Source organism: Equus caballus, chromosome 2 (assembly GCF_041296265.1).
Source record: "Equus caballus isolate H_3958 breed thoroughbred chromosome 2, TB-T2T, whole genome shotgun sequence".
NCBI lineage: Eukaryota > Metazoa > Chordata > Mammalia > Perissodactyla > Equidae > Equus > Equus caballus.
Genome location: NC_091685.1, coordinates 18424029 through 18448659, shown reverse-complemented (window position 1 = coordinate 18448659; position 24631 = coordinate 18424029). Strand labels below are relative to the sequence as shown.

Below are 24631 nucleotides of genomic sequence, written 5' to 3'. Positions count from 1 at the left end.
CGGCCCAGGGCCCTTATCTCCCTGCACATGCTGGCTCCGTGCCAGGACCACCGTGTGTTCCCACCTCCCCCCTTTGCAGTGGCCGCTGCCTCCGCCAGGAGGGCCTCCTCCCTGCCCTGCCCGCCTCACCTCTGTGTCCTTCTCAGCCAGGGGTGGTCACGGCTCACGCTCCCGGAGCGCTGAGTGCCTGCTGTGATTGCTGTGCCGCTCTCGTGGGTCCTGGTTGTCTGTTGGAATGTTCCCCAGTTCCCCTCCCCTCCCCACTGAGGCTGAGAGATGGGACCTTGTCTGGGACGTTCCTGTGCTCCCAGCCCTGGTAGGGCTGGCAGAAAGCACGTGTCCAAGATACCTTTGTGCTGGAAATGAGACAAGTAACAGTTGTGCCCGTTTGGCAGAGGAGAAACCTGAGGCGTACAATGCACGATTTGTACCCGACCCAATAAGGACCAGAACCTCTGCTTTGGTCTCCCATGTCGTCTAAGGCAAATCAGTCTATTTGGTGCCACGCGGAATAAAAGGCCGTTTCTCTTTCTGTCTCATCTAATAAAGCTCTGGTCTAGGGTGGAGGCGAAGGATGGCAGCACCCCTGTGGTGCTGACCTCTCTCCAGAGTCCCAACTCGGGCCCTTTCAGTCCTCGGTTTCCAGCCACTCAGGGCCCCATGGCTGGTGCAGGTGGGCAGTGTCGCTTACTTTCTTTCACATGGGTCTACGAATGCCAAGTGCAGCCACCGCATGCGGACGGTGGGAAGTTGGGGAGCATGTCCCAGTCTGGCTTGACATCCCCACAGAGGCCTCGTTTTCCCCCACGGGCCTCAGAGAGGCTCTGGCCCCAGACCAGCCCAGTGTCCGGCACATGGTCCTCCCAGCAGGCTGGCTCGGAGCTGGAGCTTCCGGGACAAGGCTCTGCACTGGGCACTGGGGTCCCGGCTGCCGGGCAGGTTCCGCCAGGGTGGCTTCCTTTTCTCCTCCCCTGACGGCTGCCCACTGCCTTCAGGGCCCTTCTGAGTGGGGCCCCGACAGGGTGTCCAGTACCACCTGCAGCCTGTCCTGCCGAGTCTCAGGATAAATATTTTCCTGGAGCCAAAACAGCCCCCTCCCTCAGGCTGGTCTCTGGTGCTGAAGCTGCTGGAGGAGGGTGGTGGGAGCCGCCCCGGGGCCACATCCTGCTGCACCGTCAGAGACGCGACTCCAGGCAGTCACGGGGCCTCTGTGCCCTCAGTCTCCGTCTGCCCGGAATGATGCTTGTCTAAGGAGTTGTTGCGAGGGCCGAAGCGAGCTTTGGGAAATAATCGTGCCGACCGCCCCAGGGTGAACTTGGACTTCTCGGCTCATCCAGCTGTTCCCTCACCTTCACTGGCTCACAGTCTTGGGGGCAGACAGACCATGAGCAGCTAACACGGACAGGACACGGTCAGGGACGTTACAGAAGCTCAGAGAGGACAGGAGCGGAGGGGGGTCCTCAGAGGGGGATGCTGCAGGGGCGTCAGGCACAGGACTGGGCACCAGGCACGCCGTGTGCTGGGGTCGCGTCTGAGGGAGTGGGTGTGGCAGGGAGTGGGCAGGTGCCCAGGCTGTGCCCTGAGGGCAGCAGGGCAGGGAAGGGGTCAAGGAGGGCAGGGGCGGCCACAGTTGCCTGGTAGCACCCGTCCTGGCTGCAGGTGGAGAATGGAGTGGGCAGGGGCGAGCGGCTGGGGAGCCCGGGCAGGCAGGAGCTGGGGGCCGGGGCTGGGGGGCCCCGGGAGAAGCCCACGGTTCTCACGCCTCTGCCTGCCGCCCCCTCCCTGGCCAGGTGCACCTGATGAAGCCAGACGCTGTCCCCAAGGCGTGCTGCGCGCCCACCAAGCTGAGCGCCACCTCCGTGCTCTACTACGACAGCAGCAACAATGTCATCCTGCGCAAGCACCGCAACATGGTGGTCCGCGCCTGCGGCTGCCACTGAGGGCACCCCGGCCACTCGGCGCCTCCCCCAGCTCAGGCCCCTCTGCAGAGGCGGGAGCCCCTCAAACCCAGCCAGCCCCAGGTGGTCTTCTCCAGGCCCATGCCCCTTCCCCTGGGGTTTGTGGTGCTGTCCCCCAGCTGTGGTGGGGCTGATGCACACAGCAGCCTCAGAAGTGTACTGACTACGTTGTTTGCTGTCAGCACAGAAGTCCGATCTTAGGACCTGTCCTTGGCATCCCTGGCCCTGTGGCCGATCCAGGGGGACTGGAGGAGCACCTGGAGTGTGGTTGCCTGGTTGGGCTTTGCACCACTCACCACAGCATTTGGGTGTGGGCAGCAGGGGTCTGCCCCTCCCCCAGGCAACAGGGGCATTTCCAGGCATAGACACACACATGTACAGGGCACTATTTTGTTCCTACCTGGGCTGGCAGGCAGATAGCACATTAGAAAAACAAGCTGATGGGTCTCACTCAGGGCTGAAGCTGGTGGGGACATTTTATGGCCGTGTCCTCTGCTGCCCTGGGTCTGTCCTTCTCCCGCCTGGGAAAGAGCTGTGATCCCCAAAGCAAAGAACTTTGGGGCTTCCAGTTCCCTCCACTGTCTCCACGTGGGCCTTAGTGCTGAGACAAGGTTAACTCTTAGCAGGAACAAGGACAATGGCTGTAGTGGGTGGTCCAGGCTAGCAGACACACAGTGCAGATGCCACCACTGACCATGGCCTTGCCTGTGGCCATCAGTAATCAACCTGGGTGCTTTTTCCACTGAAGCTGGACAGGGCCTGAAGACCCTCAGCACACAATTCCAGGCAGCCACCAGCTGTTCAGAGCTGAGATGAATTGGTTTCCCCCTCCGGCCCCACTAGGGAGCAATTGATTCCACCCAGAGCATGTGCCTACGCCGCTGCTGGCCAGGCGCGGGGTGAGGGTGGGCAATGACAGTCCGCCAGAGTCTAAGAGGTAAGAACAGGCTGGTAACCAAAGCCTGCGTCACCCTGTGTGCCCAGGAGCCCTGTCCTGTTTCTTGGGACCTGTAAGCCAAAGAAAAGGCTGCTGTCCCCAGGGAGTGACAGGTGGTAATTAGGCTGAGCTGGGTGGGGAGGTTCCCGGAAACCACTGTTCTCCTTGGAGCAGCCGCAGCAGCTGGAGTGTTTATTTGATTTCTGACTCGCTAAGCCTGTAATTTACCTGCTGGCGCAGACAGAGTCCAGCTGCCCGAACCCTGAAATACTGTGTCATTAAAAGCAGACCCTGGGCCCACCCCAGACACAGGCACAGCCCAGCTGAGACCGAGGATGCGCATCTCTGGAATTCACTCCGCAACCCAACCCGAAGAGGGTCTGGCAGTGGGGGTGGAGGCTGGGGCCACGCTGCGGGACAGCAGCCCCTCCACCTGGACCTGGAATGTCAAGAGACCCGTATTCTGGCTGCAACTCAGCCACTGACTTGATGTCTGGACAAGTCTCCTTCCTGACTGAGGCTTGTTTCCCATCTGTGACTTGAGGACACAGGGCTCTTTCATCTCCAAAGGCCCCTCCAGCCAGAGAATCTGCCGTCCTGACCCTCCCCTCCCACAGAGCCAAGACGTGGCCTAAGTGCCCAGCAGCCGTAGGACATGAAACCTGTCATTTCAGGGCCTCTTTAACAGCTTTCTCCTCCCAACATCAAGAGCGGCAGAGGCTTGGAAACTTCTGACAAGTGTGTTTGGTCTTTCGAAGCCTAGCACGTGAGCAGGCATGGTTTGGGGGCGCCAGGAAGTTTGTGAAATGAATATTCTGAAGGTACAGACTGCTTGCCGGTCGACGTGCAGACCAGGAACACGAGGGTCGTGAGGCGACTCCCTTTTGGTGCAGAAAAGCTGAAAGTACAGTGGTCACGGCCTTCCTGACAGACTTCCAGCACCTTCAGCCATCCAGGTGGCCAGCAAATGAAATCAAGCAGCAAAAGCCTCAGAGAAGGGAGATAATAATGAAGATAAATAAGCCGACAAGGTGGCAGTGTGCAGTTTCCAAAGCCATCTTGTGTATCTGGTTGCCCCTGGCAGCCCAGGTTACATTCAAGGCTGCATATTAGCAGCAGAAATAAGGGTGACCAACTCAGGCCCACCAACAGCAAAGTAAACGCTGACAGGTGAGGACACAAAGGAACAGCTGAGCCTGGGGCCATTCAGGGTGGGGCAAAGTGCTCAGCAGGCCTCACCCCCCAGCGCGCATCTCCACTATCACAGCGCAGTCCTGGCCCTGATGCCAGCTCATCAGGCAGAGCCCCATTCTTTAGTGTCTCTATGCAGGGAAGTGGGTAACATGCTCCCAGAAATTCCCTACAATTTCACAGGAAAGTAGGCTGTGAACAGGACAGTGGGTTTGGAGCCAGGAGACCTGCTGGCATCAAATCCTGGCTCTGCCTCTTGTTAATCTGACCAAATTGCATAACCTCTGAGCCCGCTCCTTCCTCTGCAGAATAGGAGTGGTTCTGCCCTTGCAAGGCCATCATGGAGATGTCTGTCCACAGAGCACTCAGCACCGTGTCTGCACAGGTGCTGAATGAATGGCATCTATCAGTAGTCTCATTTTAAAAGAATTTGCAAATTTGGGCCTCCCCTGTGTGCCTTCCTATTAAAACCCACTCCTCCCATAATGGGTCTAGGAGGCGCTGCTGTATTTACTTGAAAGCTGTGCTCTTCCTAAAAAAATCTAAACTTGGGATCTCTGGGGATGAGGTGTGGACTTGCACTCTCCCCTGCCTGCGGAAGGAGTCCTAGCCGGCAGTGACCCACAGTGATGGGGGCCACTGCTGAGGACGAGGCAGCGTGGTCCCCACCGCCCCCCTCGGTCCTGCCAGCGAGTGCTGCGCCCACCGCAGCCTCACAGGAAGCGGATGGGGCCTTTCTGGGGTTTCTCTTCTCACTAGGAAGCCTTGAGCAAGCATTTGGCCAAAATATTACATGTGCCGGGGAAATTTTTGAAAATAAAAAGAATACAAACACGCATAAAGCCACCATATAGACATAACCATTGTTAATAATTCCTTCCAGTCTTTTTTCCTTGGCACATATATATTTGTCTTTATATATAAATATGAATATTTTACAAAGTTAGGGTCACACTCTGTGCACTGCTTGGTGATCTGATTTATTCAATCTATGATCTATTTTTAAAATTTGTTATTAAATATTCTTTGAAAACATAATTTGTAGTAGCATTTCATCCCTTGACTTCTGCCTTAGATTTGTCACTTACAAACCAGGTCTCACCATTCCTTCCCCGGAGGGCAGGTGTGGGGCCCCCATGACCCACCACCTCGAGCCACCGTCCCCCCCGCCCCCCAGCAGCAGGAAGCCAGGCAGCCAGGTACTCAGGTCAAAGACATAACACCTGTGTGGTCACTGGGCTGGCCATTAGTCTGGAATCCCTGGACCAGGCACCTCACCTCTGTGGCTCAGGTCACCACCCGTACAAGGGTCATGGGTGGACCCAGTGGGGTAACTTCTGGGGAAGCCCCTGCACAGTACAGGGCAAGCAATCACTGTCTGATGGTTCTCGCCCACTGGCCTCCTGGCCAGTCGACTGGTCCCACCTTCTCAGTGCAACCAGGGAAGCACAGTAAGTGACAAGGTCCCCCACAACCTCACCCCGTTTCACAGGGCTGTGTGACCAGTCATCCCTCCTGGGGCCTCGGGCCAGCCTGCTCCTCCTTTCCACATCATCTCCAGAGCCAGCCATGCTGAGTACCTCACACACATCCTCTTCCCTCCTGCATGTCACACCAGCCCTAAGTGGCTGGCATACTCCTGGCCTCACTCCTGCTCATCCTGACAGCCAGGACTGACCACCAATGAGAAGGACACCTAGGTTAGGATCGAGGTCCCTCCTGGGAATACTGCAGGCAGTGGGTTCCAGGAGCAGACCCCAGCCAATGGAAAGGGGAGAAGCCCCACCTGAAGACAGAGAGACAGGCTGCCAGAGAAGGGCTAGCATCCATCCCTTGACAGGAGCTGGCCTGGGTCACTGGGGCCACAGGCCAGCAGGCTTCTCCCCTCCCTGCCAGGATCAATCTGGCAATCAATCTCAACCCAGAACCAGCCCAGCCCAGCCCAGCAGTTTCTGAATGTTGACACTTGATCCAGACAGAGCAGCGCTGGAGGAGGTCTCTGGTGATGGATGGGGCTCAGCCTCAGCCCATGGGAGATGCCATGAGGTGGCCTGCCTAGCCAGACACTGGTGCAGGGCAAGAGGCCAGCCTAGCACAAGCTACAAACTGTGGCACCAGAGTTCGATTTCCAGGTGAGACCGGGGCAGGGAGGGGAGGTAGGAACCACCTCTGGCTTATTTCTTGTCTCCCCAGCACCAAGCACGGTGCCTGGGAAAAGAAGGGCTCTGCGGTCGTACACTCACTCAATGAATGAGCAATGAGGGAATGGGCCCTGAGACTGAGTCCAGTACCTTCTGCTCAAGACCAACAGGCCTGAGGGCAGGGATGGAGCCTGGCTAACCCAACTCGCCTGCCCAGTAGCGGGAGAGAGCAAAGAGAGGCATTTCTGCACCAGCGCTGACCTCTGCTGCCCTGCCCTCAGGGCCAGCCTGGGGAGGTGCTCGGGTCTGTCACGGCAGCACAGCCCAGTCACAACTGTAACCTCTGAAAACACCTGGGAGCTGGCTGCAGGTAGAAGAACAAGAACTAGGATTTATTTCACCAGAAGGAGTGTCCAGGAGCCACACTCGAGGGCCCAGGAGATGCCCTGGCACAGAGGCCACAGAAAGGCCATGCACGGCCGTCCACAGTGGGGAGGGCAGTGCCTGTGCCAGCTCCAGGCCCACGGCTACACTTGGGCAAGAGCCCAGAGTGAGCCCAGGCCGTGCCCGCAGAGGAGCTGCCCACGCTGGCCCGAGGAAGGGCCCTGGCACAAAGCCCTGCTTGCTGCAAACGGGACACCCTCAGGTGCTGGCTCCCTGGGGCTGACGCTCCTGGATACGCAGGGGCAGCACAGAGACAGCGCCCATCACACGTACTCCCCACAGTCGGCGATGATCACCTTCTGCTTGGGCTTCCCGTCCTTGCTGCCCTGGGCCTTTGCGGTTGGAACAGAAGAAGAGAAATCAGGGGATGGAAGGTGGAGAGGAAGGAGCAGCTCGGGGACACCCACCCGACCTCTGCCCCCAGCCTGAACAGAAGCAATGGGGCCCTCTCCCAGGCCACAGAGTGCCCTCGCTGGCTCTCCCGCAGGGCTGCACACCAAAGGCCAGGGCTGCCACCCACCTCAATCTGCCGCAAGACGTCCAGGCCTTCCGTGACCTCCCCAAACACCACATGCTTGCCATCCAGCCAATCCGTCTTGTCACACGTCAGGAAGAACTGGGAGCCGTTGGTGTTTGGGCCGGAGTTGGCCATGGAGAGCAGGCCTGCGGGAGAGAATGAGCGTGTTGGCTCCCTCCACCCTGGCTCCCTCAGCCAGGCAGGCTCAGACTCGGACATACAGACCATGCCAATGTCTTGTCTTCTGCTCCTTTGATGGTCAATGAAATGGTGAACAGGATTGTTTCAAACATTTTATATGGTTTGTCCTTTCATTCACTCATTCAACAAATACTTATTGTCTATATGGTACCCAGTTCTCTGTCGAGCCCTGGGGACACTGGTCCCAGCCATGGTGGAGCTTGGGCTGTAGCGGAAAAGAGTCTCTCAAATTCAAGGCTGGTTTAACATCCTAAAACCAATCAATGTAATATACTATAGACTAAAGGACAAAAACCACATAATCATCTCAACAGATATGGAAAAGGCATTTACAAAGTCCAACACCTTTTCGTGATGAAAACACTCAACAACTAGGATAGGAGGGAACTTTAGCTGATAAAGGACACCTAGGAAAACCACACGGTGCTCTCCCTGTAAGATCAGGAAGAAGACAACGGGGTCTGCCCTCCCCACTTCTATTCGACGTCATACTAGAGGTTCTAGCCATAGCAGTTAGGCAAAAGAGGAAACAAAAACCATCAAATTAGAAAGGAAAATGTAGGGGCCAGCCTGGTGGTGCAGCGGTTAAGTGCGCACGTTCCACTTCAGCAGGCTGGAGTTCAGATGCCAGGTGCAGACATGGCACCAACTGGCAAGCCATGCCGTGGTAGGCATCCCACATATAAGTAGAGGAAGATGGGCATGGATGTTAGCTCAGGGCCAGTCTTCCTTAGCAAAAAGAGGAGGACTGGCAGCAGATGTTAGCTCAGGGCTGATCTTCAAAAAAAAAAGAAAAAAGAAAGGAAAATATAGAGCTATCTCTATTTGCAGATGATACGATCTTGAATATAGAAAATCCTAAGGAATACACTACAAAACTATTAGAACTAAAAAACAAGTTCAGCAAGGTTGCAGGATACAAGATCAAATACACAAAAATCAACTGTATTTCTATACGCTAGCAATGAACACTCTTAAAATGAAATCAAGAAAACAATTTCATTTATAGTAGCAACAAAAAGAATAAGATACGTACTTAGGAATAAATTCAAAAGAAGTATAAAACTTACACGTTTATAACTATAAAACGTTATTGAAAGAAATTAAAGACAACCTAAACAAATGGAAAGACATCCTCTATTCATGGACTTAGAGACTTAATATCACTAAGATGGCAACAGTTCCCAAACTGATCTAGAGATTGGGTGCAATCTCTATCAAAACCTCAGCCAGCCTTTTTGCAGAAATTGACAAGCTTATCCCAAAATTCACACGGAAATGCTAGAGACTCAGAATAGCTACACAATCTTGAAAAAGAACAAACTGGAGGACTCATCCTTCTCAAATTCAAAATTTACTATGGAGCTACAGAATACAAGATAGTGTTGGAACTGGCAAAGGACAGATACACAGATCAATGAAATAGAATAGAAAGTCCAGAAACAAACCCTTACTCTTATGGTCAATTGATTTTCAACAAGGATGCCAAGACAATTAAACAGGAAAAGAGTAGCCTTTTCAACATACAGGGCTAGGACAACTGGATATCCACAAAAGAATGAAATTGGACCCCTTCTCTCACGCTACATACAAAAATTAACTCAAGATGGACCTAAGACCTAAACGTAAAAGCTGAAGCCATAAAACTCTTAGAAAAAAATATAGGAGTAAATCTTCATAACCTTAAGTTAGACAAAACCTTCTTAAATACAACAACAAAAGTATCGAGGCAAAAGAAAAAAGAAGGAAATTGGACTTCATCAAAAGGAAAACTTTCGTGCTTCAAAGGACATCACAGAGAAAGTGAAAAGACAACCCACAGAATGAAAGAAAATATCTGCAGACCAAATATCTCATAAGGGACCTATATCTAGAATACTTAAAGAATTCTTAAAATTCAATAATAAAAAGACAAGCCAATTAAAAAATGGGTAAAGAATCTGAATAGACATTTTCCCAAAGATATACAAATGGCCAATAAGCACATGAAAAGATGCTCAACATCATTAGTCATCAGGGAAATGCAAATCAAAACCCACAATGAGGGGCTGGCCCCGTGGCCGAGTGGTTAAGTCTGTGCGCTCCGCTGCAGGCGGCCCAGTGTTTCGTTGGTTCGAATCCTGGGCACGGACATGGCACTGCTCATCAAACCACGCTGAGGCAGCATCCCACATGCTACAACTAGAAGGACCCACAACGAAGAATATACAACTATGTACTGGGGGGCTTTGGGGAGAAAAAGGAAAAAATAAAATCTTTAAAAAAAAAAAAAACCCCACAATGAGATACCACTTCATGTCACTATAATAAAAAAGACAGATAATAAGTATTGGCAAAGATGCAGAAAAACTGGAACTTTCAGAGATTGCTGAGGGAAATGCAAAATGGTGCAGCCACTTTGGAAAACAGTCTGGCAGTTTCTCAAAATATTAAAAATAAGGCCAGCCCTGCAGCCGAGTGGTTAAGTTTGCACGCTCTGCTTCGGCAGCCCAGAGTTTCCCTGATCGGATCCTGGGCACGGACATGCACCACTCGTCAAGCCACACTGAGGCGGTGTCCCACATGCCATGACTAGAAGGACCCACAACTAAAAATACACAACTATGTACTGGGGGGCTTTGGGGAAAAAAAGTAAAAATAAAATCTTTAAAAAAAATTAAAAATAGAGTTATCATATGCCCAAACAATTCCAATTCTAGGTATACACCCAAGAGAAATGAAAATATATGTTCACACAAAAACTTGTGCATGAATGGTCATAGCAGCATTATTCATAATAGCCAACAAGTAGAAACAACCCAAATGTCCATCAACATATGAATGGATAAACAAATTGTGGTGTTTCCATTCAGTGGAATATTAATTGGCAATAAAAAAGAATTTAGTACTGATACATGCTGTATCATAGATGAAACGTTTTAAAACACTATGCTAAGTGAAAGAAGCCAGTCACAAAAGCCTACAATGTTGTATGATTCTATTTATATGAAACGTCTGGAATAGGCAAAGACAGAAAGTAAATTTGCCTTTGCCTAGGGCTGGGAGATGAGGGGTTGGGGAGTCGCTGCTAAAAGTTGTGGGGTTTCTTTTTGGGGTGATGAAAATGTTCTAAGATTATCTGTGGTCATGGTTGCATAACTGTGAATACATTAAAAACTACTGAAATGTATATTTTAAATAGGTGAACTGAATGGTATGTGAATTGTATCCCAATAAAGCTGTTAAAAAGAATAACAATTACACTACAAAATAGCAAAGCCTAGTGGCACAGACATTTATTCAGCACATGGGAGCATAAGAGACAGTCACCTAAGACAGACAGACAGACCCACAGACACAATGGTGACAGCAGTCACCAAGGCTTTCTAGACATCTGAGTTTAGTCTAAAAGGCCCAGGTTTGGCAGAGTTAACGGGGCACAAGGAGCCACAGCCCCCTGTGACAAGGAGAAAGCCCAGTCTTCCTGGCTGGGCATCTAGATCGTGTGCTCCCTTCGGATGGGGACCGTCTCTTTCCATTCTCAATGCCAGAGTCCATCAGAGTGCCTGACACATAACAGATCTGACCTGTGAATATGTTTGAAATATTTAAATATTCAGCTATTTATTGTGTGTTTACTATGAGCCAATGCTGTTACAGAATACAATGGTACAATGGTGAACAAGAAAAACTGAGTCCTACCCTCAGGAGGCTGACATTCTCAAAAGGGAGACAAAAAATTAATAAATAGAAGAATAAATTTATAACACAGTTTTGGGTATTAAGTAAAGTTAGAAAAATAAAGCTGACTAAAAAGAAGAGTGAGATGATAGGAATGGCCCTAATTTTAGAGAGGGCAGCCCTCTCAGTTGAAGTGACACGTGCGACACTGAAGGAAGTGAGGGTGAGCCCTGTGTGTGCTGGAGGGAGGATGCTCCAGAGAGGCAGCGGCATTTGCTGAGGCCCTAGTGGGAAGTCAGCTCCGGTGCCTGAGGAACAGCCAGGGTGCGGAGGGCAGGAGGAGGGCAGGAGCAGCACATTCCGTGCTGGGGGGAGGTGTGAAGCCCCAGGCCTGTCGGGTCCAGCTCTGCAGGCCTGGATGCGATCCACCATGTGGCCACAGGGGGGCTATTAGCAGGAGAATCATGTGATCGGATTTATGCTTTAAAGTGATTGCTCTGTCTACCTCTCAAAGATCAGACTATGAGGGGGAAGAGGCAAAAGCAGAAACAAGGAGGTGGGCTTGGAGGACCCTGATGGTGGAGGACGGGTGAAGAGCGGCTCGACCAGGAGGGGATTTGAGAGACAGATGACCTGATGCACGGGTGACGGAGGAGAGGGGATGAGGACGGGTCCTAAGTTTCTGACCAAGCAGCCAGGTGGCTGGTGGTGTCACTGACCGCCACAGGGAAGGGGGGAGGGAGAATGTGGGGGAGAAGAGGAAGAGATGTTCAGGTTTGTGACGTTCCAGACACCCGTGGGATGCCCACGGGAGGACGACAGGGAGAAATGGCATGCACACCTACATGTGGGCAGGATCAGTTCAGGAGATAGGACTGAAAGCCCTGGACGGGACGGGATTTTAACCAGGGTAATGCTGCCCCCTCGAGGCTATTTGGAAACTTAAGGTACACTTTAAGTTGTCAGCAATCCTGGGGGTGCTGTGGGCATTAGCAGGAAGGGAGCAAGGAAGTCTAGATGTCCTGCAATGTCCCCCCAGTGCAGAAGTATTCTAAATCCCCTGAGACTCTATGCCCTGACAAACATTCATGCAGATGAGAAAAATCTGTTTATAATGATCTGACCCTAGAACCTAACTCCATTTTACATATAAATCCAAAGACTTATGTTTTCGCATTGAATTTTTCCAGAAATACACCCACCATGTAAACTGAAGGAACATTTAATTTCTTTCTGTTCAGAATTTTACCAAGAGGTTTTCACTGTTTCAGAAAATCATGTAAAGGTTTACGGGGGTTCCTATTCTTATAACTTTTCTGTACACTTGAAACTATATAAGATAAAAAGTTACAAAAACAATAACAACTGTAGCAGCAGAACCAGGCTGCCATGCCTCTTCCTCTCAAAAGGAGGTAAAAAGGAACTAAATAAGACAAAATAAAAAACAAAGAAACCTTCACAAGCCTAAAGCTCCAGCCAGGCGGAGCGCCTCTCCTCTGCCCCGAGTCTCCCCCAGACCCCAAGCCCTCAGCCAGAGCCGCAGCCGTCACTCTGCCCAGCACACCATCCTGCCCCAGCCCGGCCCCACGCGCCACCACCCGCCCCCGGTCCCACCTGGCCCCGTGTGTTTGAGGATGAAGTTTTCGTCATCAAACTTCTTCCCGTAGATGGACTTGCCACCGGTGCCGTTGTGGTTCGTGAAGTCGCCGCCCTGGCACATGAACTGGGGGATGATGCGGTGGAAGCTGCTGCCCTTGAAGCCAAAGCCCTTCTCGTGGGTGCACAGGCACCGGAAGTTCTCTGCGGTCCACAAGGAAAACGCGCTGAGGTTAGAAATATCTAACTTGATAGTTAAAACTCTAGCTCTCAGAATCTAAAAAAGTGCATATAATGTTTATTTCAATTGAACCTTTAAGTGTAGTTACTGGATAGACCCAGATAGACTGAAGAGAACAGAGAGTAGAGAAGCAGACCCAGGTACATATGGACATTCGGTATTTCACAGAAGTTGGCATCTTAACACCACTGGGGCAAAGATGGATGTTTTACAAAATGATGTTGGGACAACTAAATAAACATTTGAAAAAAGGTGAAAATTGGATCCACATCTCACCTCGCTGCAAGAATAAACTTCAAATGGATCAGATATCTAAATGTAAAGAAAAAAAATTACAACTACTAGAGGACAACATGGGTTGGATTCTTCTAAGAAACCCTAAAACTGAACACAAACAGAAACAAATGAACTTGAGTTAAATGGATAACTTAACCTTGCAGAAGGTAAACAAAGGGAATCCAAGAACTTTTGAACACAGTATTCGGATTCTTTACAGACTAAAGAAAAAGAACTGCAAAGAAATTGCTTGTCAGTAGTGGTATGATTGTAGCAATTCTGAAACTATTCTGTATTGGAGGATTCAGCAAATAAATGAATATATTGATGTTATTGGGATCCAAGGCTCTTATTGTGGGACAAAGGGGATACAAATATGGCAGGAAAGAACCCTGGAGGATTAGATTGAAATTAAGAGTATTGGTATGAACTCAGGATTTAAAAATACACACACACACACACACACGTATACAGACAGATGCACACACTTCTTAGCCACACGCTGAAAGGGCCTGGAATCGGTGGCATCCTGGGAACAGTGTACATACTCAGGATCCAGATCTTGATTTCTAATTATTATTTCCTACTAAAAGGAACAGGAGCTTCGTAGAGAGATGGCTAATTCCAGGGTCAGAGCAAAGAGAATACAAGATAAGCCTGGATCATCTTATTGTAGCAGAAAGTAAAGAAGTGCTCAAAAAATGATGGTGAATGTCAAATGGATACAGGAGCAAGCTTGAGGGGGCTCCCTATAGCCACACTACGACCACCTGAGCTACTGACGAGTGAGTGACTAGAGTGGAGAGTAACACACTGAACGCAAAGACTCATGAGTCCACACTAACACACCAACTACTAACATAACAAAGAAAGAAAGGGGTGCGAGGAAGAAAATGCTCTTACTTATAGCAGAATGCTAACTACAATAAACATAGAAATGCTAATTTTTCTAAATGTAGAGGGAATAATAGTTAGAAAATTACTATCACAGTAATAATTGATTTAGGCTAGAATCAAAAAAAGGGTACTTTTCACCGCCTGGAAAGTCTCACAGTGCCTCCCCACAAATCACTTATCAAATCCAAAGGGGAGAAAAGGCACCTTCTGAGGGGGAAAAACTGGCAGACACAACCTTAACCAAGTGACCCTCCCCAGTAATGGAAAAACCAATGTTAGTGACACATGGAGACAGGTCACTTTTGTAGTCTTCCAAAGTAGGCCCCAAATAACCTGAATCTAATCATGAGGAAACAATCAAACTCAAATAAGGAACATTCTATAAAACAACTGGCCTGGAGTCTTAAAAAATGGCAATGTCATAAAAGACAAGGGCTGAGGAACAGTTCCAGATTAAAGGAGACTAACCTGATATGACAACTAAACACAATGCATGACTCTGGATTTGGGGGAGAAGGTTGCTATGAAGGACAGTAGTGGCACAATTAACAGAATCTGATTACAGGTTATGTATTAGATCGTATCAGTGTTCAACTCCCTGAATTGATCATTGTACCATGATCATATAAGATGATACCCCTGCTCTTAGGAGACACATGCTGAAGCACTTAGGGGTGACAGGTAACAGTTACTGCACCTTACTTTCAAATGACAGAGCAAGTAATCATCATATACATATTTAGATAGAGAGCAAATTTTAACGACGAGTGAATATACATGAAGGGTATATGACTATTTATTACACTCATGCAACTTTTCTATAGGCTTGACATTTTTTCAAATGTCAACCATTTGAAAACAGTTTCCGGCATGGCACTGGGCTCTGGTAGAGAGAGAATACCTAACTATGTAACATCGAGTGACCATGTAGCCAGAACGTCCACTGTGAGCTGGATTTGGTTGTGCCCACCAAGTCTTAAGGATTGGCAGGCCCAGCAGCAATCTGCTGTACGAGAGAAATGCTGCATTAAGGATCAGGCACAAGCATGGCCAGAGGGCACAAACAAGCTGGATGGGCAGGTGACCAGACACCGCACGTCACCCACCATTGTTGTACCCACACCTCTCCTTCAGTTCCCACCTACAGCCATATGGAGGGCCCCTAGGACGAGGTGACACAGGAAGAGAAAGGATGGGCCTGGTTCACTGATGGGTTGGCTCGGTACACGGGGACAAGGCGAAAGTGGACTGCTGCTGCATGACAGCCCTATTCAAGGGTGGCCCCAAAACACAGTAATGCGGGGAAACCCTCTCAAAGGGCAGAGCTACAGGCCACAACCTGGTTATCCACTTTGCATGGAAAGAAAAGGGGCCCAAGTAAGAATATATACAAACTCAAGGGAAGTGACAAATGGCCTGGATAGTAGACCAGGAATCCGGAAGAAAACAGACTGGAAGACTAGAGACAAGAAGGGATGGGGAAGAGGCATGTGGATGGAACTGTGTGAGTGGGCACAAAGTCTGAACATCTTTGAGGTTAATGTCCACCAGACAACAGCCACCACAGAGGAGACGTTAAACAACCAGGTAAACAGAAAGACTCAGCGAGCTGACATCAGCCAGCCTCTCTCATTGGCCATAGTGCTGGCCGAATGGGTGCAAGAACAAAGCAGTCACGATGAAGGAAACGGAGGCAATACATGAGACCAAAAATACTGGCTTCACTCACCAAGGCTGATCCAGCTGCTACTGCTACCAAATGTCCAAACTACTGATGATTGAGACCAATGTTGAGTGCCCCCATCCTTCAGGACCAGCCAGGCACTTCTACCCTGGAGGGGCAATAATTCACCTTGACAAGCATCAGCAAATATTCTGAATATGGGTTTGCTTTTATTGTCTACAGGGGTTCAGCCGACACCACTATCCAAGTGCTTACACAGCGTCTGATCAAATAACATAGGAAACTGCATCAAACCAAAGGACACACTTTACAGGAAAGGAGGTGCAGCAGTGAGCACACAAACTTCGACCCGCTGTTCCCATCACATACCACACCATTCAGAACTGACTGACAGACGGAAGGCCTTAAGGTGCAACTGAGATGCCAATTTAGAAATGATACCCTGTGAGGGTAGCCCCGTATACGCTCTAAATCAGTGATCCTTACAGAGTGCTGTGTCCGTGGGGGTCCAGGAACCAAGATGTAGAAGTTGGAATGGCCCTGCTTACCATCACTCCTACTTTCCATCCCTGAAACTCAAGGATCTGTGGGTCTAGAGGTCCTGGCTCCCAGAAAGTACACTTTCACCAGTGGAGACCACCAGCATCCTATTAAACTTTAAGCCATGCTGCTGCTTGATCACCTCAGCCTCCTTGTGCCAGAAGACAAGCAGGTAAGAAAAGGAGTCATCATCTTGGTGGGATGCTTGACCCTGGTCATCAGGAGGCTGGTATGCTGTTACACAGTAGGCTGATCTGAATGTTTGGCACCCAGGGGATCCACTGGGACATCTCTTGTATTCCCCTGCCCAATTCTGATGGGCAGCCATGGCCTGGGAAGGGCACAATGACAAGGAGCTCAAATCCCCTTGGTTAAAAGTCAAGGTCACCTCAACAACTAAGCCATTAGACTAGCAGAGGAGCCAGATGAGGGTGAGAGGAACCTAAAATGGTGGTAGAAGAGAGAGACGATGAGTATCATTTGTGATTCTGGGACCAACAGCATAAGGGGACTACAGTTCATTCCACTAACTTTCCTCACTACTCGTGGGAATCCGCCAGAATTCATGACTTGTCCATGTGAGGGTACAAAGGCCTGGCACCCTGGTCTCAATTCAGAACTGGATATTCTGAAGGGATAGCCAAGCTCCAAAACTCCCCCTGGGATCAGCCGAGGTCTCTGCGCCACTGCACTGCAGTTCAAGTCCCCTCTCCCCACCTGCTCCCCTCGTCCCCTCACGAGTTCTTCCTGAGATGACTCCCTGATAAACTTCCTGCGCGCGAATCTCCATGAGTCTGTTTCCCAAAAAACTGACCTAAAACAGCCAAAAACTGAAAAAAATCAAGTAGCAGTAACGTAAATAAATTTTTCAGAGCTAAAAGCCAATTTTGGCAATAAAAACCAAAATAATCACCCTTTAGAAGAAATTAAAAGAACCTTGCCTCTTGCAGGGCAGAAAAATTACGATGTTGGGAGAGCAGAAGAACGTCATGGTATCTCCACTGGCAGAGATCTCTTTAAGCAAGTGATCAAAGTTAACATCACAAATACGGAACTGACATTACGTGCTTCCTTATAGGACGCACTAACAAGGAAACAACATTCTTCTGTGGCATTCCTGCCAAAACACAACCTAAATCTAATCATGAAAACGGACCAGGCAAAGACAAGCGGAGAAACAATCTTAAACACAACTGGCTTGTCCTCTTTCAAGGACGTCAGGATCAAGAGTGACAATGAAAAACTGAGAGACTACAGAGACTAGACAACTAAATATGATATGTGAATCCTTGACAGGCAAGAAAAATCGCTAAAATTACTATAAAGACTAATATTGGGCTAAGTGGTGAAATTTGCATACGGCCTGAAGGTTAGTTATAGTGTTGTATTAATGTTAAATTCCCTGATTTTGATGGTTTTACTGTGATTATGTAAGGGAATATTCTTGTTCTTAGGAAATATATATTGAAGTATTTAGGAGTCAAGGGGCATGATGTTTTCAACTTCCTCTCTATAGGGGGAAAAATATATATATGTATGTGTATATATAAATAAAATGATAAAGTATAGAGGGTAAAAAATACATTAATTAATGGATAAAGGACATATGAGTACCTACCAATGTACATAAAAGTACATATTCTTGTACTATTCTTACGGAATTCTTATTCAATATGTCTGTAAGTTTGAAAATATATCAAAACAAAACTATCAAAAAATACAATAAAACCAAACCAGAGGGTAATTAAAACAATTTATAACTTTCAACTGCTTACTCTTTCTAATGGTACTAAACCTTTACAGTTTCAAAAACGCCCGCTCTGTCTCATTTGTTATTAGATGCTGGGATCCGAAATGCCTCAGATGGACTCAGGTAGAAAGAGAGTCAAGGGCCCAAGATTCGAGGCAGCTTCTTCCCAGCCTGCTCAGCCACCAGCTTCCTGGCCATCCTGACGGGAGCCCTGCTCACCTGCTGTCATGGGAACGACGTCTGAACGCAGGAGCATCTGGATGCGGCCGGCTGGCTTGTTCCCAATCTTGATGTCCATGTACACCTGAGGGTTTGACCGGGCCTTTTTTGCAGCAGGCTCTCCCTGGGCACAGAAGAAATCGCCAGGTTAGACAGAACTCCCCAACTCCCCGAGCAGGAGAGCGAGTATTCTTCTGAACATACACCCAGAACCCAGCTGCAGCGAGCAGGCTGCAGCGAGCAGGCTGCAGCAAGGTGCTCACAGGGAAGGCCTTGGGACCCAACGGGGCCACAGAAGGCAGGGGCGACAGCCACAGCACCCAGCTGGATGTCTAGTGACAGGACATCTCAGCACTATCTACTCAAGCCCCACCCTGCAGGCACATGTTATCTCGTCACACTGGCCCGCAGAGAGGTCACCATGCTTCACCCTGCCCTGCACTCACAGAACACTTCCCTGGCCCACAATACCCAACTCTCAATATCTGCAAACCTCAGTTCAAGCCCACCCACCTTACTCCAGCTAAAGTGACCCATAACCTTCTCCCTCTATGCCTAACCCTACATATTCATAGACTGGCAGCAATGGAAGCAAGGAGGGCAGCCCTCTGGCCTGGGCCCAAGTGCTCAGAAGACAATGGAGGAGGTTGGGCCTTGCTTTGTGCTCCAACTGGACAAGGCTGACTAGACGATAAATAAAACAGTCAATACAAACCCTCCCATTTGTTTGTCAGAGGAAACTCTATTGTCTCTGACCTCTTTGTAGTGTGGATTAGTGGGTCATTGTATAGATACTGAGCTATCAAGCCAAGGAAGGGGTTATTAAATAAACAGATATGGCTCCTGCCCTTGAGGAATCGGCTATCCTGTGGGGGAGGGATGGCCACCAATGTGAGGCGAGTACAGATCCTAGAGCTAAACAGTCTCAGTTCACGTTTCAGCTCCACCACTTACAAGCTGTGCAATGTCTGACAAGTTATTTCACCTCATTGTGTCCCTGTTTCATCACCTAGAATTGGGGATAACGATAGGACATATTTCATAGGATTATCAATAGGATTAAATATTTAGAAAACACTTATAACAGCATAGAGTAAGTAATGTTTAAACATATTTAAAAATATTTAAACATTAAACATATATTTAAATATTTGTTAAATAAGGAACAGCAAAACAACGCAGTAAATACTAAGACAGAAGCCCAGAGGTCATGGAAGCCAGAAGGGACTCCTACTCACTCAATAGGAAGATTCAGAAGAGTTTCCTGGAGAAAGCAGCAACTGAGCTCAGCTATGAAAGGTGAGCAGGAGTTAAAATAGGTTGGAAAGGGCATTTTAGGTAAAGGAACTGCTTATGCAAAAACACAGAGATTTACAGGTAACTACAAACCCCTGTTTCTTCCTATATATAATGGGGATCCAACGTGGAGAGATGAACAGGGTCAGAACATGCAGAGCCCTTCTCTCCCTCTGATGGAGCCGGACTCAATCCTATAGATGAGGGGGTCCCAAGAATGCTTGAGGGGAGCGGTACTGTCAGATCTATGAAAGATCTAGAAAGCTCCCCATGGCTGCTCAGGACAGGAGGAAGCAGGCCTGGGGCAGCGAGACCAGTTAGGAAGCTACTATCAGTATTCACAGGAGAGATGATAGAGGCTAAGCCAAGGCAAAGTGGCAGGAACAAACGGGCGACGAGATTCAGGAAGACTTACAGGATAAAATTAGCAGGATGTGGCAATGCACTAGGTCTGAATTAGAACGAGGGGTCTAAGATGACGCTGAGGTTTCTGGTTTGGGTGACCACGTGGAAGATGGCGAAATCAACTAAAATCCGGCACACAGGAAGACCAGAGTGAACAGAGGGAGGAAATACACTTGGGATATGCTTTGTTTATTTACAGTGACTGTGGGACATCCAGGCAGAAATATGTGAAACTCAGTCAGGACTAGAACTAGGGATCAGGAAGTCACCAGAACATGGAGTGAGTGTGATCCTCAAAAGGGACAAAAGTGGCTGAGACTGCACAAGGACAGTGTGGAGAGAGAAGCTGAGGGCTCAGGAAGGAACTTAGAGAAACACCACTGTTCAAAGGGTGGAGAGAGGAGGACAAGCCTCTGAATTATCCCCAGAAGCAACGTCAGGATGGTGTGTCGAGAAGCAGGAGAAAGTGCCGAGGCAGGGAGAGCCTTGTACCGGGTACAGACTGAGGGCAAGGGGCCTCCGTGGAATCAGGGCAGGAATAGGAAGACAGTGAGCCTGCTGCCAAAGTCTTCAGTGAGGGAGCAGGAAAGATCAGGAGGACAGTGGGTGCCGGTAAGGAGGGACACTCACTGTCCTTTCTCATCTCAGACATCCTCTCATTCAACGGCAACACAAATATCCGAGCACACACACAATACTTCTCACCTAGAGCCCTACAAGGACGAGAGACCCAATGCTTGTCCATTCAACTCCCCCAAGCCACCCACATCAGAAGGGCCCTGGGTGGAAAGCGCCAGCCTTCTCTCTGGAAGCCCAGCCTTCAATCTCACCTCCTGGGTTTCCACTTTGGGAGGCTCTGACCCTTCTTCCTCTTTATTCTCTTCAAGAGTCTTCCCAGAAAACTTCCTCAACCAGTCATCATCTGACCAAACTGCAGGGAAAGAATCAAACAAACGTGAAGAAACTCAAGCTATCAGCCAACTGCTAATTAGCTATGTCCAGTTCTTTGCTGCTTGAGTCAGCAAAGTGGACACACTATGTGGCTCTCATGCAGGCAAAAGTCACCTCTTAGGAACTCCCAGGGCAAGGAAAGTTGTCACTGGGAGATGTCAAGACTTCACGTCTAGCTCTTAGCAGAAGTGGAGGAGAATAAGGAGGGACTAAGCCAGGCCAAAAGGGAAGTCCCAGCCCCTGTCAAGGCTGCAAGGGCAGTCTATGTCTACCTGCCAAAGCAAGACTTCCACAAGGACAATGCCTCCAGCTCTGCAGAGAATCTCAAACCCTTTATTTCCACGGAGGTGCTGCATTCTCTTCTCCACTATAAACCACTCTACTCGTGTACATACTACCACCACAGACAGGAATAAAAATGCAACAGAGGTCAAAGCCAAAGAATGATGGGAATCCACAGTTGCCCCCACTCACCTGGTCTGGAAGAGCCTTCCTTAATTCTCATTGGTTTGGCCAAATTGACACGAATTGTCCGCCCAAAGAGTTCAGATTCATTCTGAAAAGATTGCAATACAATCAGCTGCTTAAAACTTTTTAGGATCAAAGAATACCTGACAGCTTTCCACTGACATCTACAAAGTCTGAGACTTGCTAATGATTATTCTAAGTGGCAAGCCTGCACCCTGAAGGCAAGCCAAGCGTGAGGCTAACCACAAAAAGGCCCTAAGCCACCACACACTTCCTTTCTCTCCACACCGACAGACAAGAAGGTCTGTGCTGCCATGATCTTTGGATTTGAGTCCAGAACTCTGAAATTATAAGGGTAAACGCAGTCACCAAGTACCTGAGTCTATCGTGAAAAGCCAAGATCAGCACTGAACTGGAGAAAAATGCTACTGCTGACTGTTGAGGGATACGTTTGATGAAAGAGTAAGAGAGAACATAGAACGAAATGTAGGAATATTGTATTATCCAAGAATAACCGATACTAGGAAAAGGTAAGTAGACAGACCTTTATAAAGGTTTGTTTTGGGCCTTTTGACAACAACTAAAAAAATGTATGAAAAAGGATTCCTTAATTAAGGAAGATTTAGGTTATAATTACAGCTATGCCCTTGCTCTTAGAAACAAAGATGAATAAGATACTAGTCTTTTTTCCATCAATTAAAAAAAATTGAACGATAGCATGAAACAACATCCTTATTTCATATTTAGTCATGAAGACTGATCATAAAGATTTTTTAAAAAGGGCAAAAACATTTCAGGGTTTTGTAGTAGGCAAAATAATGGCCACCCTAAAGATGTCCACATTTTACCCGCCAGAACCTGTGAATATGCTATGTTACATGGCAAGGAGGAATTAAGGCTGTAAGTTAGCTGACCTTAAAATAAAGATATTATCCTGGATTATTCAGATGGGCCCAATGTAATCACAAGGATCCTCTAAACATGAAGAGAGAGACAGAAGAGTTAGTTTCAGAGTGATGGAGTGTGAGGAAGACTCGCCCGGCCAGTCAAGAACCAAGGAATGTGGTCAAGCTCTAGAAGCTGGAAAAGGCAAAGAAACAGATTCTCTCCGCTAGAGCCTCCAGGGGAAGGAGGCCCTGCCAATGCCTTGATTTTAGCTCAGCGAGACCAGAGAACTAACATAACACATTTGTGTTGTTTTACCACAAATTTGTGGTAATTTGTTACAGCAGCAATAGGAATTCAAACTATCTTCTTGTGAAGCACCCAACCTGTCATACTCCTTGTAGGTTTTCTCTTCCTCAGTCGTTAGCTGGTTTCACTTTCTGAGAGCCTATCAGAGCCAACTACAGCAGTTTTCCACAATCACTTTCACACACTTCACGAAATCCCACCTCTTATTCGAGATTCACAATTTTACTTTGCAATTAACTTATGCTCTATTGGTTTATGCTGTACTGTCCTAGACTAGAGGTCGGCAAACTTTCTCTAAAAGTCTAGAGAGTAATATTTTAGGCCACATAAGTCTCTGCTGCATATTCCTTTTTTTCCCCACAACCCTTTAAAAATATAAAAACCATTTAGCTCATAGCCATACAAAAACAGGCTGCAGGATGGACTTGGCTTATGGACTGTAGTTTGCTGACCCCTGCTGTAGATACAAAACAGTCAGAGAAAGATTGGCCAACAAAGATGGTGGTATTTATGCCCATCTTAAATGGGGAGGATTTCTGAATAATAATTAATTTTCTAAGTAGACAGTTCATAGCGAATACTTCCAAATAATGACAACTTTTGCTTCCTACATAACTTTGAAACTGTGGAAACTGGAAACCCAACATGTGCACGAGCGTCCCATTTACTATAAAGTAGCACCAAATGACAGCTTTAGTAAAAAGCAAAGATCTCCACCATACCATGTTGTCGATGGCTGCTGCAGCATCCTGAAAAGAATACAAGGAAAAAGTTCACGTCTGCAGTTCAACTCTTTTTGTAGTCAGCACTCAGATAAAAACTCAGTACTGCAGGCACAGGGAAAAAGACACATTTTCCCTTCCTATCTGCCAAGATTGTGTGTATTTAACAAAAAGTATGTACTAACCACTTGTTAGAGCTGGTGCTGTAAGGATGTGTGCTCGTGTTACGGAGACAGAGAATATGCATAGGAAACAGGAATTAGCAATGCCAGGCCAGAGGCTGAGGGCTCTGCAGGATCTGTCTGCCACATTCTGACTAAGTGAGGGGAATTTTGAGTCAGGCCTAGTGGGTCTTGCTTCAAGCAGAACTTCCTACCTCTTGGCAAATGTTACCACCAAGCCACTGTAAGGGGTTAAATAGTGTCCTCCAAAATTTCATGTTTACTCAAACCTTAGAAATAGGGTCTTTGCACATGTAATTAGTTAAGATGATGTCCTACTGGATCAGGGTGGGCCCTGAAAACAATGACTAGTGTCCTTATAGGAAGAGAAGACACAGAGAGACACATGCAGGGAAGAAGGCCATATGAAGACTCGGGCAGACACTGGAGTGCTGCAGCTACAAGCCAAGGAAAGCCAGGAATCACCAGAGGCTGGAAAGGGAAGGATTCTTCTCTAGAGCCTTCAGAGGGAGCATGGCTCTGTCAATATCCTGATTTCATACTTCTAGGCTCCAAAGCTGAGAGAATAAATTTCCGTTGTTTCAAGCCACCAAGTTTGTGGGAATTTGTTACGGCAGCCCCAGGAGACTACTGTACCCACCCAAACAGAGCAGCACCTTTTGTAAGCAACACTAGCCAAATACTAAACAGGGAAAATTTCTTACCTCTGCCAACTCGAATTCAACAAAAGCAAATCCTCGGTGCTTTTCTACAATAGCAGAAATGGGTAGTTAATTTGTGGGCAGTAGGAGGAAACATGCCATACAAAGATGCCATTTAAAAAGTGAAAATCTAACTTTTAGACTTTTCTTGGTTTAGTCAACAATGCTTCCAGAAATATTAAAGTCATTTTGTTTGTTTTAAATAAACATAGCTACATAGTGAACTAAATTTTTTTTTTAAGATTTTATTTTTCCTTTTTCTCCCCAAAGCCCCCCGGTACATAGTTATGTATTTTTAGTTGTGGGTCCTTCTACTTGTGGCATGTGGGACGCCACCTCAGCACGGCCCGATGAGCGGTGCCATGTCCACACCCAGGATTCGAATCAGCAAAATCCTTGGCCACTAAAGCAGAGTGTGCAAACCTAACCACTTAGCCATGGGGCTGGCCCCTGAACTAAA

The 24631-nt window shown here is 48.2% G+C and overlaps 2 protein-coding genes across 15 annotated transcripts in view; one reads left to right on the top strand and one right to left on the bottom strand.

Moving 5' to 3' along the window:
* BMP8A (bone morphogenetic protein 8a) overlaps nucleotides 1–5124 on the top strand; it is a 34437-nt gene extending 29313 nt beyond the window's left edge. For both annotated transcript variants that reach the window (XR_011436447.1, XM_023632843.2), the window contains one exon: nucleotides 1791–5124. Coding sequence is in view for 1 of the 2 variants with exons in the window: in XM_023632843.2 (XP_023488611.2) it covers nucleotides 1791–1940 (150 nt within the window). In the remaining variant the exon portion in view is untranslated. The remainder of the gene's footprint in view (nucleotides 1–1790) is intronic.
* Nucleotides 3055–24631, bottom strand: part of LOC100054282 (peptidyl-prolyl cis-trans isomerase E) — a 25990-nt gene continuing 4413 nt past the window's right edge. For 4 of the 13 annotated variants that reach the window (XM_070260411.1, XM_001503462.7, XM_070260418.1 and 1 more), the window contains exons 3-10: nucleotides 24175–24218; nucleotides 23289–23315; nucleotides 21379–21460; nucleotides 20784–20884; nucleotides 18253–18376; nucleotides 12664–12849; nucleotides 7192–7334; nucleotides 6593–7003 (exon numbers count right to left, since the gene is read on the bottom strand). In XM_070260411.1, coding sequence (XP_070116512.1) covers nucleotides 6935–7003; nucleotides 7192–7334; nucleotides 12664–12849; nucleotides 18253–18376; nucleotides 20784–20884; nucleotides 21379–21460; nucleotides 23289–23315; nucleotides 24175–24218 — 776 coding nt within the window. In that variant the 3' untranslated portion in view covers nucleotides 6593–6934. Of the gene's footprint in view, nucleotides 3884–6592; nucleotides 7004–7191; nucleotides 7335–12663; nucleotides 12850–18252; nucleotides 18377–20783; nucleotides 20885–21378; nucleotides 21470–22286; nucleotides 22343–23288; nucleotides 23316–24174; nucleotides 24219–24631 lie in introns of those variants that run through there. The other 9 variants (XM_005607187.4, XM_005607184.4, XM_005607186.4 and 6 more) reach the window with 5 other exon arrangements.